The sequence below is a fragment of the Prunus persica genome, chromosome G1, assembly GCF_000346465.2.
Source record: "Prunus persica cultivar Lovell chromosome G1, Prunus_persica_NCBIv2, whole genome shotgun sequence".
In the NCBI taxonomy this organism is placed as follows: domain Eukaryota; kingdom Viridiplantae; phylum Streptophyta; class Magnoliopsida; order Rosales; family Rosaceae; genus Prunus; species Prunus persica.
The window spans coordinates 5,147,091-5,165,110 of NC_034009.1; the positions used below are offsets into that span (position 1 = coordinate 5,147,091).

The following is an 18,020-nucleotide window of genomic DNA, read 5'->3' on the forward strand; positions in this document are numbered from 1 at the left end:
AGGCTTTTGAAGAAATTTTATGCTAATTACTCATGTTAAGTATTTAATTACTATAGCGAGGCTTACCATTCTCTTTTGGAAGACGACGCACAAAGGTGGAGAACCTAGCCCAACAACGGTATGAGAAAGATCTTTATTCCTGCGAATTCCCAAAGGAATGCCTGCCACACAGCCTGAAAATACCTGTAGGATATACACTTATCCTAGACTCATTCTAGATAATGTTTACCGACTTCTTCGTAACTCAACTTCTGTCACGGGATGATCTTCGACACTCCTTATGTTGAACGCAATACTGGCCACGATTGCTTCAAACTCGCCGGAGGAAAACCGCCACCACGGTCTTGGTGCACTCAACCGTATGAGTCACCGACATGCATATGAATGCAATATGAATGATTAAAGTGTTTGATAAATCACCAAGTAAAACATGGAACACTTGATGATTTATCTCAAATATGTGGACAACAGCTTTTGCTTAAGAATTCTATATGCTCAACCCAATATCAAAAACCTTCAAAACCAAAGAGATGCAAGCTGCTTTTATTCAAAGCTTCCTATACCTAGTCAGATAGCCGCACACGAGTACCAAACCCACTTCAATTATAACTATGAACTTTTAGCTTAATTTGGACTCTTATGAAGACCACAATTGGTTTTCCAACATGAATATTAGTTCAATATGGATTCTTATTGAAAAACGCCAACCAATCAATTTTTAATAGAAAAACAATATTTATTAAAACAATATCTATTAAAACAAAAAACTCAAACTAGGAATCCTATAATGAATGCATGATTATGTCATGATTTACCTGAAATTAAGTTTCTCATATCGGTCAAGTCAAGCCTCGGATGTATGGGGTTGAATGAGTTGTGCCAAAACGTCCAGTAACAATTCTTCACACACTAATTTTCAACCTATGCTAGAGTCTAGGAAATGACAACACTATTTTCATACTAACACAGCCCAAAAGGAAAAGAAAATGAAAAACAAAATTATGACAGCATGTATAACACATTCTTCCTTTTCCTTATTTTTCAATAAATAGAATCAAAACATGCAATTCTAGAACACAGTAACATGAAATAAAGATTCAGTGGAAAAGAAAAGGGGGAATGTGGAAGTAAGAATAATGCAAGCTCAATTTGTATTCTAACACAAAAAATAAAAACTAAAAACTAAAATTGAAATAATTATCAAACGGGTCCTAATTTAAGCGAACACAACTTCATACATGTACATGAGATTCTTTTTTAAGGTTATTTAAAAGAAACATAATGCAAGCTCAATTTTCACTAGAATCCAGAACCATTTGGCGTCAATGTTTTGTTTCCAGTTGTGATTAAAAGGATAATGGACTGAAACAAGAGAAGAATTGATTTGACTAATGACAATGGTGATTTGATGGAGTTAAACATGAGATGAATTGATTTGATGGACTGAAACATCAGAAGAATTGATTTGATGGACTGAAACATCAAAAGAAAGAGAGGATCTTGCTGAAAACTGATGACAAAAGCAGAAAGTTGATGTTTTATCATGGCCTTCTTTGAACACCTGGGCCCTATATAGGCCGCATACTGTCCCATGGTCCATGGGCAATTGTACCAGCCGTAGATTATATTTTTTTAAAATTTAAAATTTTAAAAATTGTGAGTAAGAGGCACCTATTGACATATATATTGTAGTGACTTAATCAAATTCAAAACAAAAAATTTATGTAACGAGTGTGAGACTGTGATTTATCTGCAAGAAAACCAAACTCTTGGAGCCAAGGCTGATTTTTCTGATGAAAAAATTGATTCCATTCCACTTAAATGAAAACAAACAGAAAAGGGCAAAAAAAAGAAGAAAAGATTTCTATAATTCCAGAAATTAAATTACGTATGCAGATAGGAGACAAAGTGTTAGTTATCGAATTCACCCCATAAAAAAAAAAAATTCCGAGTTTAACCTTACTTTCCTTGAGCGTTTTCATTGCAATCTCTCTAACAAATTTCTCTTCTTTCCTCCTCCTGCTCTTCGGCAAACGTTGTCCATTTGCTCTCTTTCTTCTCTCTTCTTTCCTTCCATGAGCCAAAGAAACTGAAGCCAAGACTCCATGCATGCCCATTTGCTCTGTCATTGTTCTTCTTCGGGTACCCATACACCACATCAACCCTAAGAAAGCACTTCACACACATTAATTACCATGATCAGCACCCAAACTCTCTTGTATATAATTCCCATTAACTTGAAAAACAAACAACAAAAGCAAAGGAATTAGAGAAACACCAGCTTTCTTCTCTACCCTCGCAGTTGCTTCCGTTCAGACCAAAATGCCCAGCTTTATTGGCTTGCAGAGCTTTAAGTCTTGACTTGAGTCTTCTCCTCTAAAAGACATAGTCTAGCCGGATAAAAGGCTGACATAGTCTAGCCGGATAAAAGGCTGACAACATCTACATTGGATAGCCTAAGTCATCTCTTATACTATTTTTTTGGGAGGGATTAGAAAAATACAACTCAAACTATATTCACTATTCATCTCTTAAAATAGAGAGACCTTTAGGAGCTCCTAAATCTGATAAGACAACAAGGACTTTTAATTACTCCTTATAATTTAATGCCGCCTTATTTTTGTTTTTGAATATTTTAAATTTTTAATTAATACTAATTTTTTTTAAATACAAATGATTGGAGGAGAAAGGTTTGCACAAATATTCATTTGATGCATGGGAAGTTCTAACTTCTGCCCACGTGAGTGTAGATAAAAGAGTTATATCTCATTAATAGTGTTAAATATTTATATATATATATATAAAGATGTACTATTTATATTGAATTAAAAAATCATTATAGTATTTATAAGAAGGTCGGAGTTCAAATTTATTTTTAGGGTAAATTACTCAAATGGTCCTCAAATTTGTACCCGATTTATATTTTGGTCCATAAACTAAATTATTCGTTCAAATGATCCACCAACTTTTATTAATCGGCGCCTTGGTCCTACCGTTACATTTTCTGTTAAATTTAGCCATTTGAGCAGCACATGCTACATTTGTAGGGGTAAATAAGACTTTTGACCTATGTAGGTATCACCATTGTATCACAACTTTATCACCTATGTATATAACCACTTTATCACTATTTAGGGAACATAGGACGGTTATGGATGGTTTTACCCTTATATTTGACGGCAACATTAATGTAATGTAACGGTAGGATCAATGGAGCAATTAATATAGAGTTGATGGACTATTTGAACGAATAAATTAATTGAGGAACCAAAATATAAATTTGGTATAAGTTTGAGGACCATTTGAGTAATTTACCCTAAAAATTACTAATTTAGTAAATTTAGGTTTTAGCCATAAAAAAACATTAACTTTTGAAAAAAACCAAAGTTTTTTCATAAAAGACAGAAAAACCTCTCAATTTTCAAACCAAAGATATGCAAATGTAATGAATTCCTTAGAAAATTCAAAAATAAATAAGGGCAATTTTGTCTATTTTAGCTTCTTTTGAAAAATTTCTCTCTCTTTTGGTCTTTTCCAAAGTCTCCCTAATAATTTTGTGTATGAAACATGAGATAGATGAAAGGCTCCTATTTCGAAGCTTGTCCGTACACTGGAGCAATTTAATGATGCAATATTGTCAGCAAGAGGCAGGTGGGAAATACCACGTGTGTACGACCTTCCTCCTTTAACAGCCACTCACCATGTATTTATGTCCGCCACATTAAAAAGTATGGATCTAAGAAGCACTCTCGTTGTTTGAAAGAACCAGACGCTGTTAGCATTGCTGCACAATGATAATGGTCCAGTTTGAAACGCTAATGCAAGTGGTTTAGTTAGGATAAATAGAAAGGACAACCAGTTTGAAATGTTCACATATCACGATGAGGTAGTAACATACATGATGTAGCCAATTTAGTCTAACGTAGTGAAAAATGATCATAACTTGCATAACAGTGGTTTCAGGTTCGAAACTCTATAATATACTTTGGCAATTAATATAGTGACAGAGCTTAAAAATCTCTCAAGAATGGTCAACCTTAAATAAGTCTAAGACGATTACACCAAACTTAACTTTTACCATACTTAAGAATTCATTATACTTAACTTTTAATATTACAAATTTGATATCTTATGATTTAATTGTTATCATTCCAAAATCATAATACTAAGTATAACCCAAGTTTTATTATGGTAAAAAAATTGAAAAATTCAACCAAGAAAAAGAGTATATAAAAATTGATTTTTGCAGATAGAATTAGAAAATCAAATAAAATCAAGGTATGCACAGGTCAAGAGTACATATGAAGACATGAAAACAAGTGTAGATGTTTGGGCACAACTGGTCAACAGTAAGACTCGATGATGACTACATAAAATAACTTATGTGGAGATGTTGAAGGAAAATTGTGATCTTCCTAATATAATTTCACCACCACTAATTAAATAATAGGGTTTTATTATTTTAGGTTCGACCCATTCGAGACGCAAGTCTCTTAATTACAATCCCTTGCTTCAAGGGAAAACCCTTTGATTCCATCATAAAGAAACAGAACGTGTGTGTTTGATTTTGCAGCTGCTCCTAAGTCCAACCTCAGGATGCCTACGTATCCCTTGCGGGAATCAAGCCACTCGTAGTTCAAAGATTCATGATGAATAAATGACTCATCGCAAAACGAAGAATTTGAATGAGTTTGATTGAGGAGTGTTTGAGTGAATTTAGCTGAATAAACCAGGGATTCGATATGGAAATATGTTTGGGATAGTTGCATCTAGATTGAATCTCTAGATTGCCTACGTACCCTTGTAAAGAGATCAAACCAACGTAGTTCGAAGATTCAGAAATTAATGGGTAAGTGTGGCCCAATAATTTAGAGTTGGTGTCTTTGAGACGATTTGAAGATTTTCATAGGTAGATGACCTATGGGAAAAATTGGAAATTAATGGGTATGTATGACCCAATAATTTAGAATTTGTATCTTTGAGACAATTTGGGGATTTTCATAGGTAGGTGACCTATGGGAAAATTTTGAAATTAATGGGTAAGTGTGGCCCATTAATTGAGAATTTGTGTTTGAGATATTTGAATTTAATCTCATTGGAATTTTCATGGGTAGATGACCCATGGGAAAAATTTGGATGGTTTTGTACCACTTTTTCTTTTTGTCAATGTCCCAGAAAATTAATGAGCAATTTTGATTAACCCACTAATTTTCTAAAGTTGACATTTGCACTTGGACCCAAATATGGCTACAAGGATTTTTTCTATAACTAATCCATTAACCATATGATAGGAAATTTGGGCCTTAGGAAATTTAATGGGTAATTATTTGGGTTACCCATTAATTGTATGGGCTTCTGAGAGTCAATGGATAATTATTCCCTGACAGCCCATGAGCAAAGAGCCCAGAAAACTTTGATCCAGCGGGCGATTAAAACAACCTGATAGCTATCCAACTCTTTATAGAGTTTGTTTCTAAGTAAAATCAGACCTTGCAGTCCCATCTTTATCTGGAATACTTGTGATCAGCCCGAATTAAAAGTAAACATTGTTACTGTTCAGTCTTTAAATAAAAGTTCACGAAGTCCCAATCGGTATTGCAAACAACGGGAGAAAACCAGAAGAAGAAAAAAAAAACTGCTGCAACACATCAAGAGGTTTCAGACTTTTTTTGTCTTTTTCCTCTTTTTTTCTCTGCAACACCAAGTTTCTTGTGTCCTTGTTTTTTTTATTTTCTTCCAATCTCCAACAGAGTGGCGTCAGCCACCTCCTTCTTCTTTTCTTTTTTTTTTTTGCTTTGACTTTTCTCCTTCTTTTTTATGACTGTAGCAAACCTCTTTTTTTTTTATTGTCATACATCATGATCTGTATTTTGGTTGTTTGCTAAGAAACCAACAGATGGGGGATTCAATGCATGGGCTGCCCCAACGTGGCCCTTCCCAAGTTCAGCTCCTTTTAACCCAACGAAGTGGCGTACAGCCACCCTCTTTCCTTTTCTTTTTTTTTCAAAGCTGCCATATGGAACTGCCAACAAAAACATGGCCACTCTTTTTTTTAAAATTTCTTTCACACACCCAGAGCCCAACTAGTTTTAAGTTTTGTTTGTTGTGGCCAACAGTACCCCCGAAGCTTTCTCCCCTTTTCTCTTTCGACAGGAGTCTTCCTTCTTCTTTGTTATTTGCTGCTGCTATCTGCAGCATCGGGCCGAGCCACAGCCAACATGGTTGTCTTCCTTTTCAAGCACAGTTTATTTTTTATTTGCTGTGAGATTAAACCCTCAGTGATTTTGTTTGTGGGTTTTGTACCCAAATTAGATTTGTGCTCTTGAGAACTCACTGAATGAGTTTTATGCCCAAAAATGGATATACCATTCAGGGAATTTGATGTCTTTTTTTTTTTTTTTTTTTCAGTGGCTGTCTTTTTTGTTTGTTATTGCTATATACAACACCAAGCCCTCCTCCCGAAACGGGGCTGTTTTCCTGCTTTAATTTTTTTCCTGTCTGTTGTGATTGTGTGCCCAACAAGAGGATCATCTAAGAGAGAGAGAGAGAGAGAGGCTGTGACAGAAAAACATGGCCTCTATTTTCTTTTCCCCCTTTTTTTTTTACAGATCTCCATTTTTTTCTCTGCCTATTCTTTTCTTCATGACTAACATCCTTTACATTTTTTTTTTGATGTAGTTTGCTCAGAGAGAAAAATAAAGGCCTTCTTAAGCAGAGATGGAGAGGAGTGGTGAGAGAGCCCAAGAGGTAATTCACGCTCTCTTTTTTTGTTGTACATTTTTGGAATTAACCCTCCAAACACCATCTCCATTTCAAAGGATTTCCTTTTGCTCGGCAGAGCTTTGTTAAACAGGAATCCTCTCATGGATTTGTTGTTCATGATTTAAGGGTTGCCACCCATTATGGATTTATCATCCAAGAGTTTTATTTGAGGGTTGCCACCCAATATGGATTCATCATCCAAGAAAAAAGATTTTGAAGGTTGCCACCCAACAAGAATTAATTGACAGGATCCATATACCTGTGAAAATGTCTCCTATTGTATTTGTGCTCCTGCAATTTTCCTCCTGCAACAGTTTTCTTCTTCTGTCGTCTTCTGCCTTTTCTTTTTTCTTCTCTTTCTTTTTCCTTTTTAGTGCAGAATACTTATACTGAAAACTGAATAATCAGCTCCCCCAAAAATAGGAGCCACTAAACTCTCTTAAACGTTTTCATTGGTTTAGCCCCACCTTTTTCCAAACTTCCCCCCACCAATCCAATCCCACGTTCCAATATTTTTTGTGATTTTTGTGATTTTTTTATTCCAACAGGAGACAAGGAAGCCATCCATGCAGGATGCAGCTAAAATAACTGGCTTTCAAGATGTGCCTATGCAAATAGTGAAGAGACCCTTCTTAAGGCAGTTGCTAATCATTATGTTTCCATTGATCCTAGAGATTCTGATTCTCAATTCTATTCATGCGGTGTCTTGAAGGGGGAGTTGTGGAACAAGCCTCGATCATGGTGTTACCGATGTTGGTTCTGGGGTCATTATTGGATCAAGTATTGGTTAGTTGGGGCAGAACGAGGTGAAGAAGGATACATAAGAATGCAAAGAAATGTTGAGGCAAAGGAAGGCCTTTGTGGCATTGCTATGGAAGCCCACTGCATTGTTGAATTATACCTTCAAAATCAAAGCCTACAGCCTACTATACGAATATTGTTAGTAAATTCTGCATATAAAACAATCTTAAACAATCTTGATGTATGACATTTACAAACGGGTTTTAAGTGATGCGGAAAATGCCTAAGAAGAGCACAACTTTTTCTTATTTCTTTCTTCTTCTTTTTTAACCTAATTATATGGCACTTAATTTGTACACTACAGCCAAATCAAGAAAAAAAACAAAACAAAAGCATTGCCAAACTACAAGACAGATATATAATTGTAAAAAGGTCCGTGAGGTTTGGCACTACAATTTAATAAATTATGCATATAAAACAAAGTATTAGCATTTGGTATGAAAAAAATATTTAGGGTCCATAATCACACGAGGACAAATGGTTTTCCAATAAATTATCGTGCCGTCAAATTGTATTAATAGTCATATGAGCCAACTTACGGATTCACATCAGGACATTTGCTTGGGCACGAAGATTGCAAATCAACTTTTGGGCCACGATGATAGCAAGGCCATCGATCTATTCTCTATATTAACTGCGAACAAGTGTACCATTTCAGTGCATACCAACTCTTCAATTCATTTACTTATATCAACTCTAGCTGCTTCCAGTGTTAACTACCATGGAGTTTATTAACCAGTACTACTGCAAATGTATCTGTTTGGCCTTGATCTTCATGTTGGGGGCTTGGTCTTCTCAAGCCACTTCTCGCAATCTCCAAGATGCATCAATGTATGGAAAATACGAGCAATGGATGGCTCGCTATGGACGTGTATATACCGACATTCAAGAGAAAGAGATGCGTTTCAAGATATTCAAGGAAAATGTGGCATTCATAGAATCATCCAATAGCGATGCAAACAAACCTTATAAATTGAGTGTCAATCAATTTGCTGACCTTACAAACGAAGAATTCAAAGCCTCTAGAAATGGATTCTTAGGGCATGAATGCTCCACAAAGACAACTACTTTCAAATATGAAAATGTTACAGCCCCACCTACAGTAGATTGGAGAACGAAAGGAGCTGTGACGCCTATCAAAGACCAAGGCCAATGTGGTAATTTTCATCTAGATATCTCAAACACTACTCTCCTTTTGAAAATTAATTCAATCATTTTGTTATTAATCTAATTGGTTTTTAATTGCAATAAAAAAAAAAATGTAGGATGTTGTTGGGCTTTTTCAGCAGTGGCAGCCATGGAAGGAATTACTAAGCTTACAACTGGTAACCTGATCTCTTTATCTGAGCAAGAGTTGGTTGATTGTGACACCAAAGGTGTAGACCAAGGTTGTGAGGGTGGCTTGATGGATGATGCATTTCAATTCATCAATCAAAATCATGGGCTTAGTACCGAGACAAATTACCCCTACACAGGTGTTGATGGTACTTGCAACACCAAGAAAGAGGCTAGCCACGCTGCCAAGATAACTGGCCACGAAGATGTGCCTGCAAACAGTGAAGCTGCCCTTCTTAAGGCTGTTGCTAATCAACCTATTTCAGTTGCCATTGACGCCGGCGGTTCTGATTTTCAATTCTATTCAAGTGGTGTCTTTACAGGATCTTGTGGAACAAGTCTTGATCATGGTGTTACCGCTGTTGGTTATGGAGTCAGTGCTGATGGTACCAAGTATTGGTTGGTGAAGAACTCATGGGGCACAGAATGGGGTGAAAAAGGATACATAAGAATGCAAAGAGGTGTTGAGGCAAAAGAAGGTCTTTGTGGCATTGCTATGGAAGCCTCTTACCCCACTGCATAGTTTGAATTATACCCTCAAAATCAATGCCTACTGTATAAAAACCTTGTAGGTGTACTATATATATCATGATATGTATATGATGAACTTGTACCCTTACGTACATGATATTATGCCTGTAACAAAACTATCAAGTTTTATAATTACCAAAATGAAGAACTTATTCAACTTGTTTGAGTTGAATTATCCAGTAATGTCTAAAATTTACCACTTGCTTGTGTAAACTTCAAAAATACGCCAAATCAAAGACTTACTTAGATAAAAGGCCCCCTCTATTATCGTGTTGCATTTATTTATTTATTTATTTATATAATAATGAATTTAATCTCGAAAAAGATAAAGTTGCGTGTAATTTTATACTAACTAGACTATGTGTCTCTTAAAAGTGTTTATGAACAGAAATACTTCCTAAAGAAACAGTTCCAAAAAAGCCCTAAGATAATTGATTACCTCATGTTACACTTTATTTCTTAATGTTTTCATTTAGCACTTAATTACAATCGATTATTGACCATAGAAACAATTGAAAACAATATCTAATCAAAACTAAAGGGAACAAATGTTTGTCCTTTTTCAAACGACCAAATGGGTACCTTGGGACACACATTCAAAATAAAATAACTCAAGTTTTTAGACTTTCATCCGATTTTCTGTTAATTATAAGGATAAGTTTGTCATTTTACAAGGATAATATCCAAAAATAATAAAGAAAGAGTGCTGCTAAACGAACCTTAAAATTAACTGAGTACACCCTATTGCCAAATTAATTATTGAATTACTAATTTACCCTAATAGAAAATGACCAAAAACGGTATATTGAAATGTGAAAAGAATGTAATTTTATTAAGTACACCCTATTCACCATATTCAACCCTAATTAAATGACTAGAACCATCTATTTCATAATTTTTTTGTATTCTTCGAAAGCTATGATTTACCAAATCATTAGTTATTAAAAATCACCGGAAATCAAGTTATTACATCTCTTGGAAATCATCAAGAATCTTCTTTAGGATAGTTTCCAAGTTTATAGGGTCCCTTCTGTATTTCCAATACAACTTCAAGTTCAGATCAGAATGAGGGATGGACTAAAGTTTGGTTTTTTTTTTTTTTTTCTCTTTTTTATTTTACATTTTTTTATATGTAAATCGTATGTGCTGGGTGTTCTTGGGTTGTCATGGCTTCAAGGGAGTTCTAGATTTTTTTTCATTTTTTGTGTAGCAGGTTACTAAATGCATGCTCAGGATTTTGTCCATTCAACTTGTTCATTTACAGTGCTGGATTTCTGGATAGTGGACTTGATTCACTTGAATGATCTTTGACTGTTTCATACTGATAAAGCTTTTTAATTGGGGAATTAATGTCTATCTTTAGTTACTGTTTAGATGTTTTCTTGGTGAGTGCTGCTAAACGAACCCTAAAATTAACTAAGTACAGCCTACTATCAAAGTATTTATTGAATTACTAATTTACCCTAATATTAAATGACTAAAAAGGATATATTCAATTGTGAAACATAACACCACATATTTTTAGGGTGTACTCAGTTAATTTTAGGATTCGTTTAACAGCACTCTTTAAAAAACATCTAAAACATGACACCGCATATTTTTCCCTACACTTCTCTTCTTCTCCATCTTAGCATTTGGACAGCCGAACTCTTTTATCTCTCAAAACCAAGCTCAGTGAACCTCTTCTTCTTTCAATCACTCTTCTACTCATTATAAAACATACAAAATACCAAACTGGAAGATTAATTAGCAGTTTTCTTTTGGCCAATACCGAGCAGCAGTTTCAAAAAAAGAAAAAAAAAAGGGAAAAAAATAAAGAACTGCAAAGACTTGACTGATTGCTATAATAAACCACACAATGTAGTTGTTTCTTCTTAGCTCTCTACAAATTTTCATGATGAATGTACAGTCTCTGAACATGAGATCTTGAAAATGCAATTTTACATGAAGACATAGTAAAAACTGCTCTTATGTTTGCAAAGCAAAGTGTATTTCAGCAATACAGTTGTTGAAATTTTCGTTTTGCCAAGAATAAATTTACTTGAAGGAATTAAAAGAAATATGCAGGGGCTGATTCAATACAGTGCAGTGCTTGTTTGTGTTAGCCATTGACGGATGGACTCGCTGTGAGACACACATCAATCAATGGCTAGCATTCTCCGAAGAAAATTGAAGGCATATATAAATACAAGGCTGATTGATCTATACAGTGAAGTCCTTGTCTGCAATCCTAATTAATTATTTCTTTGAGTCTTTGTTTATTTGCTCTACCATTTGGAGTTAAAGACTCAAACATTAAAGAACTAAAGAAGACTTTGAAGCAGGCAAAATCATAATTTGAACGTTTTAGCATCAAGAGGAATGAAATCAAAGAATTATGTTGAACTTTTTTGTATCATTAGTTAGATTTAGGATATATAAAAAAGAACAATATCGTCCAGATTTTACAGTTAAAATTTTTGAGAATCAAAGTATGGAGAAAGGGAGATCATAGGGAGATCGATGAATGTTGTTGGGTTTTTTTTTTTGGCGAGATAGAATGTATTAAGGTGTACCATGGGTATTTTTGGTAGTTAAATAGGGTGTACTTAGTTAATTTTACATTTTGATTTAAATATTAGGATGTACTTAGATCATAGGGTGTACTCAGTTAATTTTAGGGTTCGTTTAGTAGCACTCTTTCTTGGTATTGCTATCAATTCAAAAGCAGAAGAATCTTCAAATTGTGAACACTGATACATGTTTTGCATTAGGTTCAGTCAGCTTTCAATATAGAGGGAGGCCAAGAAAAAGAAAATGGGGCAGTGAAAAAACTTATACTAGAGAGATGAATTGATATATTAGGGTGTACCGATGGTATTTTTGGTAGTTAAATAAGGTATACTTAGTTAATTTTATATTTTGATTTAAATATTAGGGTGTACTTAAATTATAGGGTGTACTTAATTAATTTTAGGGTTCATTTAGCAACACTCTAAAGAAAATGTAAAATCATGATTTCTTCTCTCTTTCTATTTGTTTGTCTTTTCCTTTTCCGTCTTCTTCCTCTCTTTCTCTTTTCTTTCTTCTATCCTTGTCTACTCCAGCTCTTTCAAATTTATTAGCTCCAGTTGTCCTCTCTTCACAAATATCCAGAGGCTCCACTGCTGTATCAAAATTTGTTTGTTCATGCAACAAAAGCATTTGGAGGGAGATGCGAATGATTAATAACAGCCAAGAGAATGCTAAAATTGAAGGAACGTGTGTAAAACACAATACAAGAAGGAAGAAGAGGAAAGGACGAGTGAATAAATAAACGGGCAATCTTCACACCTCATAGAAAATATGCCACACAGACCCGGTATTTTGGGGAGGAGTTGATAACTTGATGCAATCCCTAAATCTCATTGACCCAATCAAGAACAATTAGGTGTCGATGAAGATGAAAACATATCTTGATTTTGATTAAATGTTTATTTACAAGGACCAATCATTGGCATTCACTCGAAAACCCTTTTTGGATGCGGGATTACAGACAGAGTCTTGGAAGGAAGGGGCTGGGGAAGACGTTGACTGCCTTCCCTTTTTTTTTCCTTTTTCTTTTTAAGTTTTGTAGTTTTAACAATTTAATTATTTTAAACTTCAAAAAATTAAATTTTAATTAAACAGTGAATCACGTGCCTAACATGTGACATTTAGAGAAGAAATTAGATGAAATTGCATGAAAACTAACAGCAGGGGCTAAATTGGCCATTAAAAATAATATGAGGACTAAATTGGCTGACAAAATAATTCAAAGTGAAGATTTTGACAGTCGATATAGTTCAAAGGGGTATTCGACAGTTTACCCTTTGGATTACCATCAAAATCAATGCCTACAACCTACTATATGTATATTAATTGTTAGGTATATTTATATATATGTACATGATGAAGTTATCTTAACAAAAATATGTAGCAAGTTCTATAAATACCAAAATGAAGAACTTATCCAATTTCTTTAGGTGAAGCTGAAGTATCCAACTATGCCTAAATTTAACCACTTGCTTGGAATCGTTATAAGTTGAAAAATGCTTTCCAGTCAATAACTAATCCATGGAAGAAACAGATATATACATACGCAAGAAAAAAGAAGAAAAAAGAAGTAAATCATAAGAAACAAGATGCTATAGTACCTACTTCATTGTTGACAAAGAGCTCATTTGGAATGCAAGTCTCTGACGAAGTGGCCTTTCTCTTGGCTATGATTTATGGTTTTTGTTCTCAAATTTTGGTTGAGTTCAAATCACTATGTCTGATTTTACTTGGAAGCGAAGAAAATTGATCTTTTTACTTTTGCTTAATTGGTCTTCTACCAAATAAAAAGGTCTTTTTTTTTTTTTTGGATTGTTAAAAGAGCTTTATTCAATAAAATCAAGATTACAAATAGTCATGAAACAGGGATGCATCTATGTGGTCTCGTTAGAACTTTGCCATGAAAACTCTCAGTGAGAGAAAATCCAGTCAAGAAAAAAGGTCTTTGATCAATAACTACTAGCTCTATTTTGGCGTGTAGTAAGAATGTTTTTTCTTGGTCAAGAAAATTGAGAAGATTATTGAACTTTTTTTCTTTGTCAATACAATTGAGAAGGTTTTTACTGTCATCTCTGGGCTGTTCTGCCACAGTGTTGCCGGGAAGAACCAATTGGCTTATTCATGTTGTTCGCGATAACTAAAAACATTGAGAGAAATGCTCAAAGAAAGCCTCGAATTGATAAGAGATGGATAGTTATTTTGCATCGTTCCTCTTCTTCCGTTCAAGGGTTAGTACCCATTTAAGTTTTTCAAGTAACTTTCCTTTTCTAAATTATGAAAAAGAAAAAGAAAAGAAAAAAGTAATGGTTTCTATGAGAGAACTACTAGTAATTTTGTCTTAAACAATCTTGATGTATGACATTTACAAAGGGACTTTAAGAAGAGCTCAACTTTTTCTCCTAACTATTCTTTTTTTCACCTAATCATAGCCAAATCAAGAAGAAGAAACAAACTATAGCCAGCACAAAAGCAGAAGAACAATTCCCAAATTTTGCAAGCATTGCCAAACTACAAGACAGATAATTTTAAAAAGGTCCGTGAGGTTTGGAACTACGGTTCCATAAATTCTGCATATAAAACAAAGTAGTAGCATTTTGTATGAAGAAAATATGTGTTTTGATTTGACCCATAAAATTTAGGGTCCATGATCACACGAGGACAAATGGTTTTCCAGTAAATTATCGTGACATCAAAATGAATTAATAGTAATATGAGACGGATTCACATCAGAACATTTGCTTGGGCACGAAGATTGCAAATCAACTTTTGGGGCACGATGATAGCAAGGCCATCGATCTATTCTCTATATTAACTGTGAACAAGTGTACCATTTCAGTGCATACCAACTCTTCAATTCATTTACTTATATCAACTCTAGCTGCTTCCAGTGTTAACTACCATGGAGTTTATTGACCAGTACTACTGCAAATGTATCTGTTTGGCCTTGATCTTCATGTTGGGGGCTTGGTCTTCTCAAGCCACTTCTCGCAATCTCCAAGATGCATCAATGTATGGAAAATACGAGCAATGGATGGCTCGCTATGGACGTGTATATACCGACATTCAAGAGAAAGAGATGCGTTTCAAAATATTCAAGGAAAATGTGGCATTCATAGAATCATCCAATAGCGATGCAAACAAACCTTATAAATTGAGTGTCAATCAATTTGCTGACCTTACAAACGAAGAATTCAAAGCCTCTAGAAATGGATTCTTGGGGCATGAATGCTCCACAAAGACAACTACTTTCAAATATGAAAATGTTACAGCCCCACCTACAGTAGATTGGAGAACGAAAGGAGCTGTGACGCCTATCAAAGACCAAGGCCAATGTGGTAATTTTCATCTAGATATCTCAAACACTACTCTCCTTTTGAAAATTAATTCAATCATTTTGTTATTAATCTAATTGGTTTTTAATTGCAATAAAAAAAAAATGTAGGATGTTGTTGGGCTTTTTCAGCAGTGGCAGCCATGGAAGGAATTACTAAGCTTACAACTGGTAACCTGATCTCTTTATCTGAGCAAGAGTTGGTTGATTGTGACACCAAAGGTGTAGACCAAGGTTGTGAGGGTGGCTTGATGGATGATGCATTTCAATTCATCAGTCAAAATCATGGGCTTAGAACCGAGACAAATTACCCCTACACAGGTGTTGATGGTACTTGCAACACCAAGAAAGAGGCTAGCCACGCTGCCAAGATAACTGGCCACGAAGATGTGCCTGCAAACAGTGAAGCTGCCCTTCTTAAGGCTGTTGCTAATCAACCTATTTCAGTTGCCATTGACGCCGGCGGTTCTGATTTTCAATTCTATTCAAGTGGTGTCTTTACAGGATCTTGTGGAACAAGTCTTGATCATGGTGTTACCGCTGTTGGTTACGGAGTCAGTGCTGATGGTACCAAGTATTGGTTGGTGAAGAACTCATGGGGCACAGAATGGGGTGAAAAAGGATACATAAGAATGCAAAGAGGTGTTGAGGCAAAAGAAGGTCTTTGTGGCATTGCTATGGAAGCCTCTTACCCCACTGCATAGTTTGAATTATACCCTCAAAATCAATGCCTACTGTATAAAAACCTTGTAGGTGTACTATATATATCATGATATGTATATGATGAACTTGTACCCTTACGTACATGATATTATGCCTGTAACAAAACTATCAAGTTTTATAATTACCAAAATGAGGAACTTATTCAACTTGTTTGAGTTGAATTATCCAGTAATGTCTAAAATTTACCACTTGCTTGTGTAAACTTCCAAAAAAGGCCAAATTAAAGACTTAGAGCATCTCCACCTCAAAGGACTAAGAGCAAGTCCAGCGCTGCTGGTTTACCCGGGCAACAGGGGGCCTAGGCCCATCTTTTGGCTCCAGCACACAAAGGCAAGACTAGGCAATTGATGGGGGTCACAAGCCTGGGCAGGCCCAAAGGCAAATCTTGTCTGGGCTCTTGCCTGGGTTTGTTGACGTCATTAACGACGTCAGCAACTAAAAAAATTTAAAAAAATCGAAAAAAATACCAAAATTTGTTTATATATAAATACCTAGTCCTATTTTTCACTTCTCATGCCAAAATTAATGTATAAAAAATATAAAATAAATAGTAATTTCCCTTGCCCTTGCCATTTGGGGTGGAACCAAAAAAGACAAGGATGTCACTATTCACGTGAATAGTGGCAGCCCTTACCTTGCTTTAGCCTTTTGGGGTGGACTTGCTCTAAGGCAAGGGCAATGGCAAGGCAAGGGCCTCCACTATTCACGTGAATAGTGGCAGCGTTGCCATTTGTGGTTCCACTCCAAAAGGCTAAGGCAAAGGCAATTACTATTCATTGTACTTTATTTCCTATTTTTTTATACTTTAAACCATTAATTTTGATAATCTTTTGTAATTAAATTTTCGGATAAGATTTTTGGTTGCCACGTGTCCATTATTTTTCAGAAAAGATTTTCGGATGAGAATCTCGGTTGCCACGTGTCTTATTCCAGATAAAATTTTCGGATATTCATTAAAAAAAATTATAATCTCAGATTTCAGATAAGATTTACCCTCTAAAATTGTGCCACGTGTCCCATGTTAGATAAGATTTTCAGATATTTTTAAAAAATTATATTCTCAGATTTCAGATAAGATTTTCACCCTCTAAAATTGTGCCATGTGTCCCATGTCATATAAGATTTTCAGATATTTTTTAAAAATAATAATTTCAAATTTCAGATAAGATTTTCACCCTCTAAAATTGTACCACGTGTCATCTCTATCTTATGAATCCCTCTATAAAACTACACCATCAACTCATACCTCTCACACCATCTCTTATCTATTCCTTCATTTCTCAGATTTTACAAAACACATTCTACTCTCAATGTCAAACTTGAGGAGAGTGTTGGAGAGGCAACAGAAAGAATAGGAAGAAATCCGTCGCAGATTTGCTGATGAAGATTGGGAGGCCGATGAAGAAGAGGAAGAAATGCTTGCAGCAACGGTGTGTATGCTTAATCAATCAAGGCAACAACGCCGTCGTCGTGCCCTGAATGTGGACAGACGTAGGGAGTCTCGGGGTAAGAATCTCTTGGAAGATTACTTTATCTCAAATTCGTCATATCATGTTTCTAAGTTTCAAGAGAGATATAGAATGCAGCCACATTTGTTCCAAAAAATCATGCATGATTTTGTAATTACGAGGCATACTTCATTCAAAAGTATGATCCTGTTGGAGTTTTGGGTCTTCTCCCGGAGCAAAAACTTACAGCTGCTTTGCAGATACTTGCTTATGGGGCATCTGCAGAGCAAGTGGATGAGATTGCAAGGATGAGAAAATCAACTATCCTAGAGTGCTTGGTGAGATTCTGTGATGCCGTGGAAAATTTGTACATAAGGGAGTACCTTCGCAAACCCAAGCTTAGGGACCTGCAAAGGCTTCTACAAAAAGCTGAGGCTCGAGATTTCCCAGGAATGATTGGACTCATCGATTGCCTGCACTGGCAGTGGAAAAATTGTCCTACTGCTTGGCAAGGAGAGTACGGGAATCGGAAGGGC

At 35.3% G+C, this 18,020-nt stretch overlaps 2 protein-coding genes across 2 annotated transcripts; both read left to right on the top strand.

The window, feature by feature from the left end:
- LOC18792839 (senescence-specific cysteine protease SAG39) lies at positions 8,285-9,560 on the top strand. The gene is made up of 2 exons (XM_007227607.2): positions 8,285-8,720; positions 8,829-9,560. The coding sequence occupies exons 1-2, from the start codon at positions 8,285-8,287 to the stop codon at positions 9,419-9,421; spliced, it is 1,029 nt and encodes a 342-aa protein (XP_007227669.1). The 3' UTR covers positions 9,422-9,560.
- LOC18791692 (senescence-specific cysteine protease SAG39) lies at positions 14,882-16,197 on the top strand. Its single transcript, XM_007226430.2, has 2 exons — positions 14,882-15,317; positions 15,425-16,197. Exons 1-2 carry the CDS (start codon positions 14,882-14,884, stop codon positions 16,015-16,017), a joined length of 1,029 nt encoding a protein of 342 aa, XP_007226492.1. The 3' UTR covers positions 16,018-16,197.

What these genes read in the sequence shown, in the direction of transcription:
- LOC18791692 (XM_007226430.2), top strand. Translation starts at nt 14,882, where the DNA reads ATGGAGTTTATTGACCAGTACTACTGCAAATGTATCTGTTTGGCCTTG. An exon ending in CAAAGACCAAGGCCAATGTG is followed by an intron (nt 15,318 to 15,424) that starts GTAATTTTCATC and finishes AAAAAAATGTAG; the next exon opens with GATGTTGTTGGGCTTTTTCA.
- LOC18792839 (XM_007227607.2), top strand. Translation starts at nt 8,285, where the DNA reads ATGGAGTTTATTAACCAGTACTACTGCAAATGTATCTGTTTGGCCTTG. An exon ending in CAAAGACCAAGGCCAATGTG is followed by an intron (nt 8,721 to 8,828) that starts GTAATTTTCATC and finishes AAAAAAATGTAG; the next exon opens with GATGTTGTTGGGCTTTTTCA.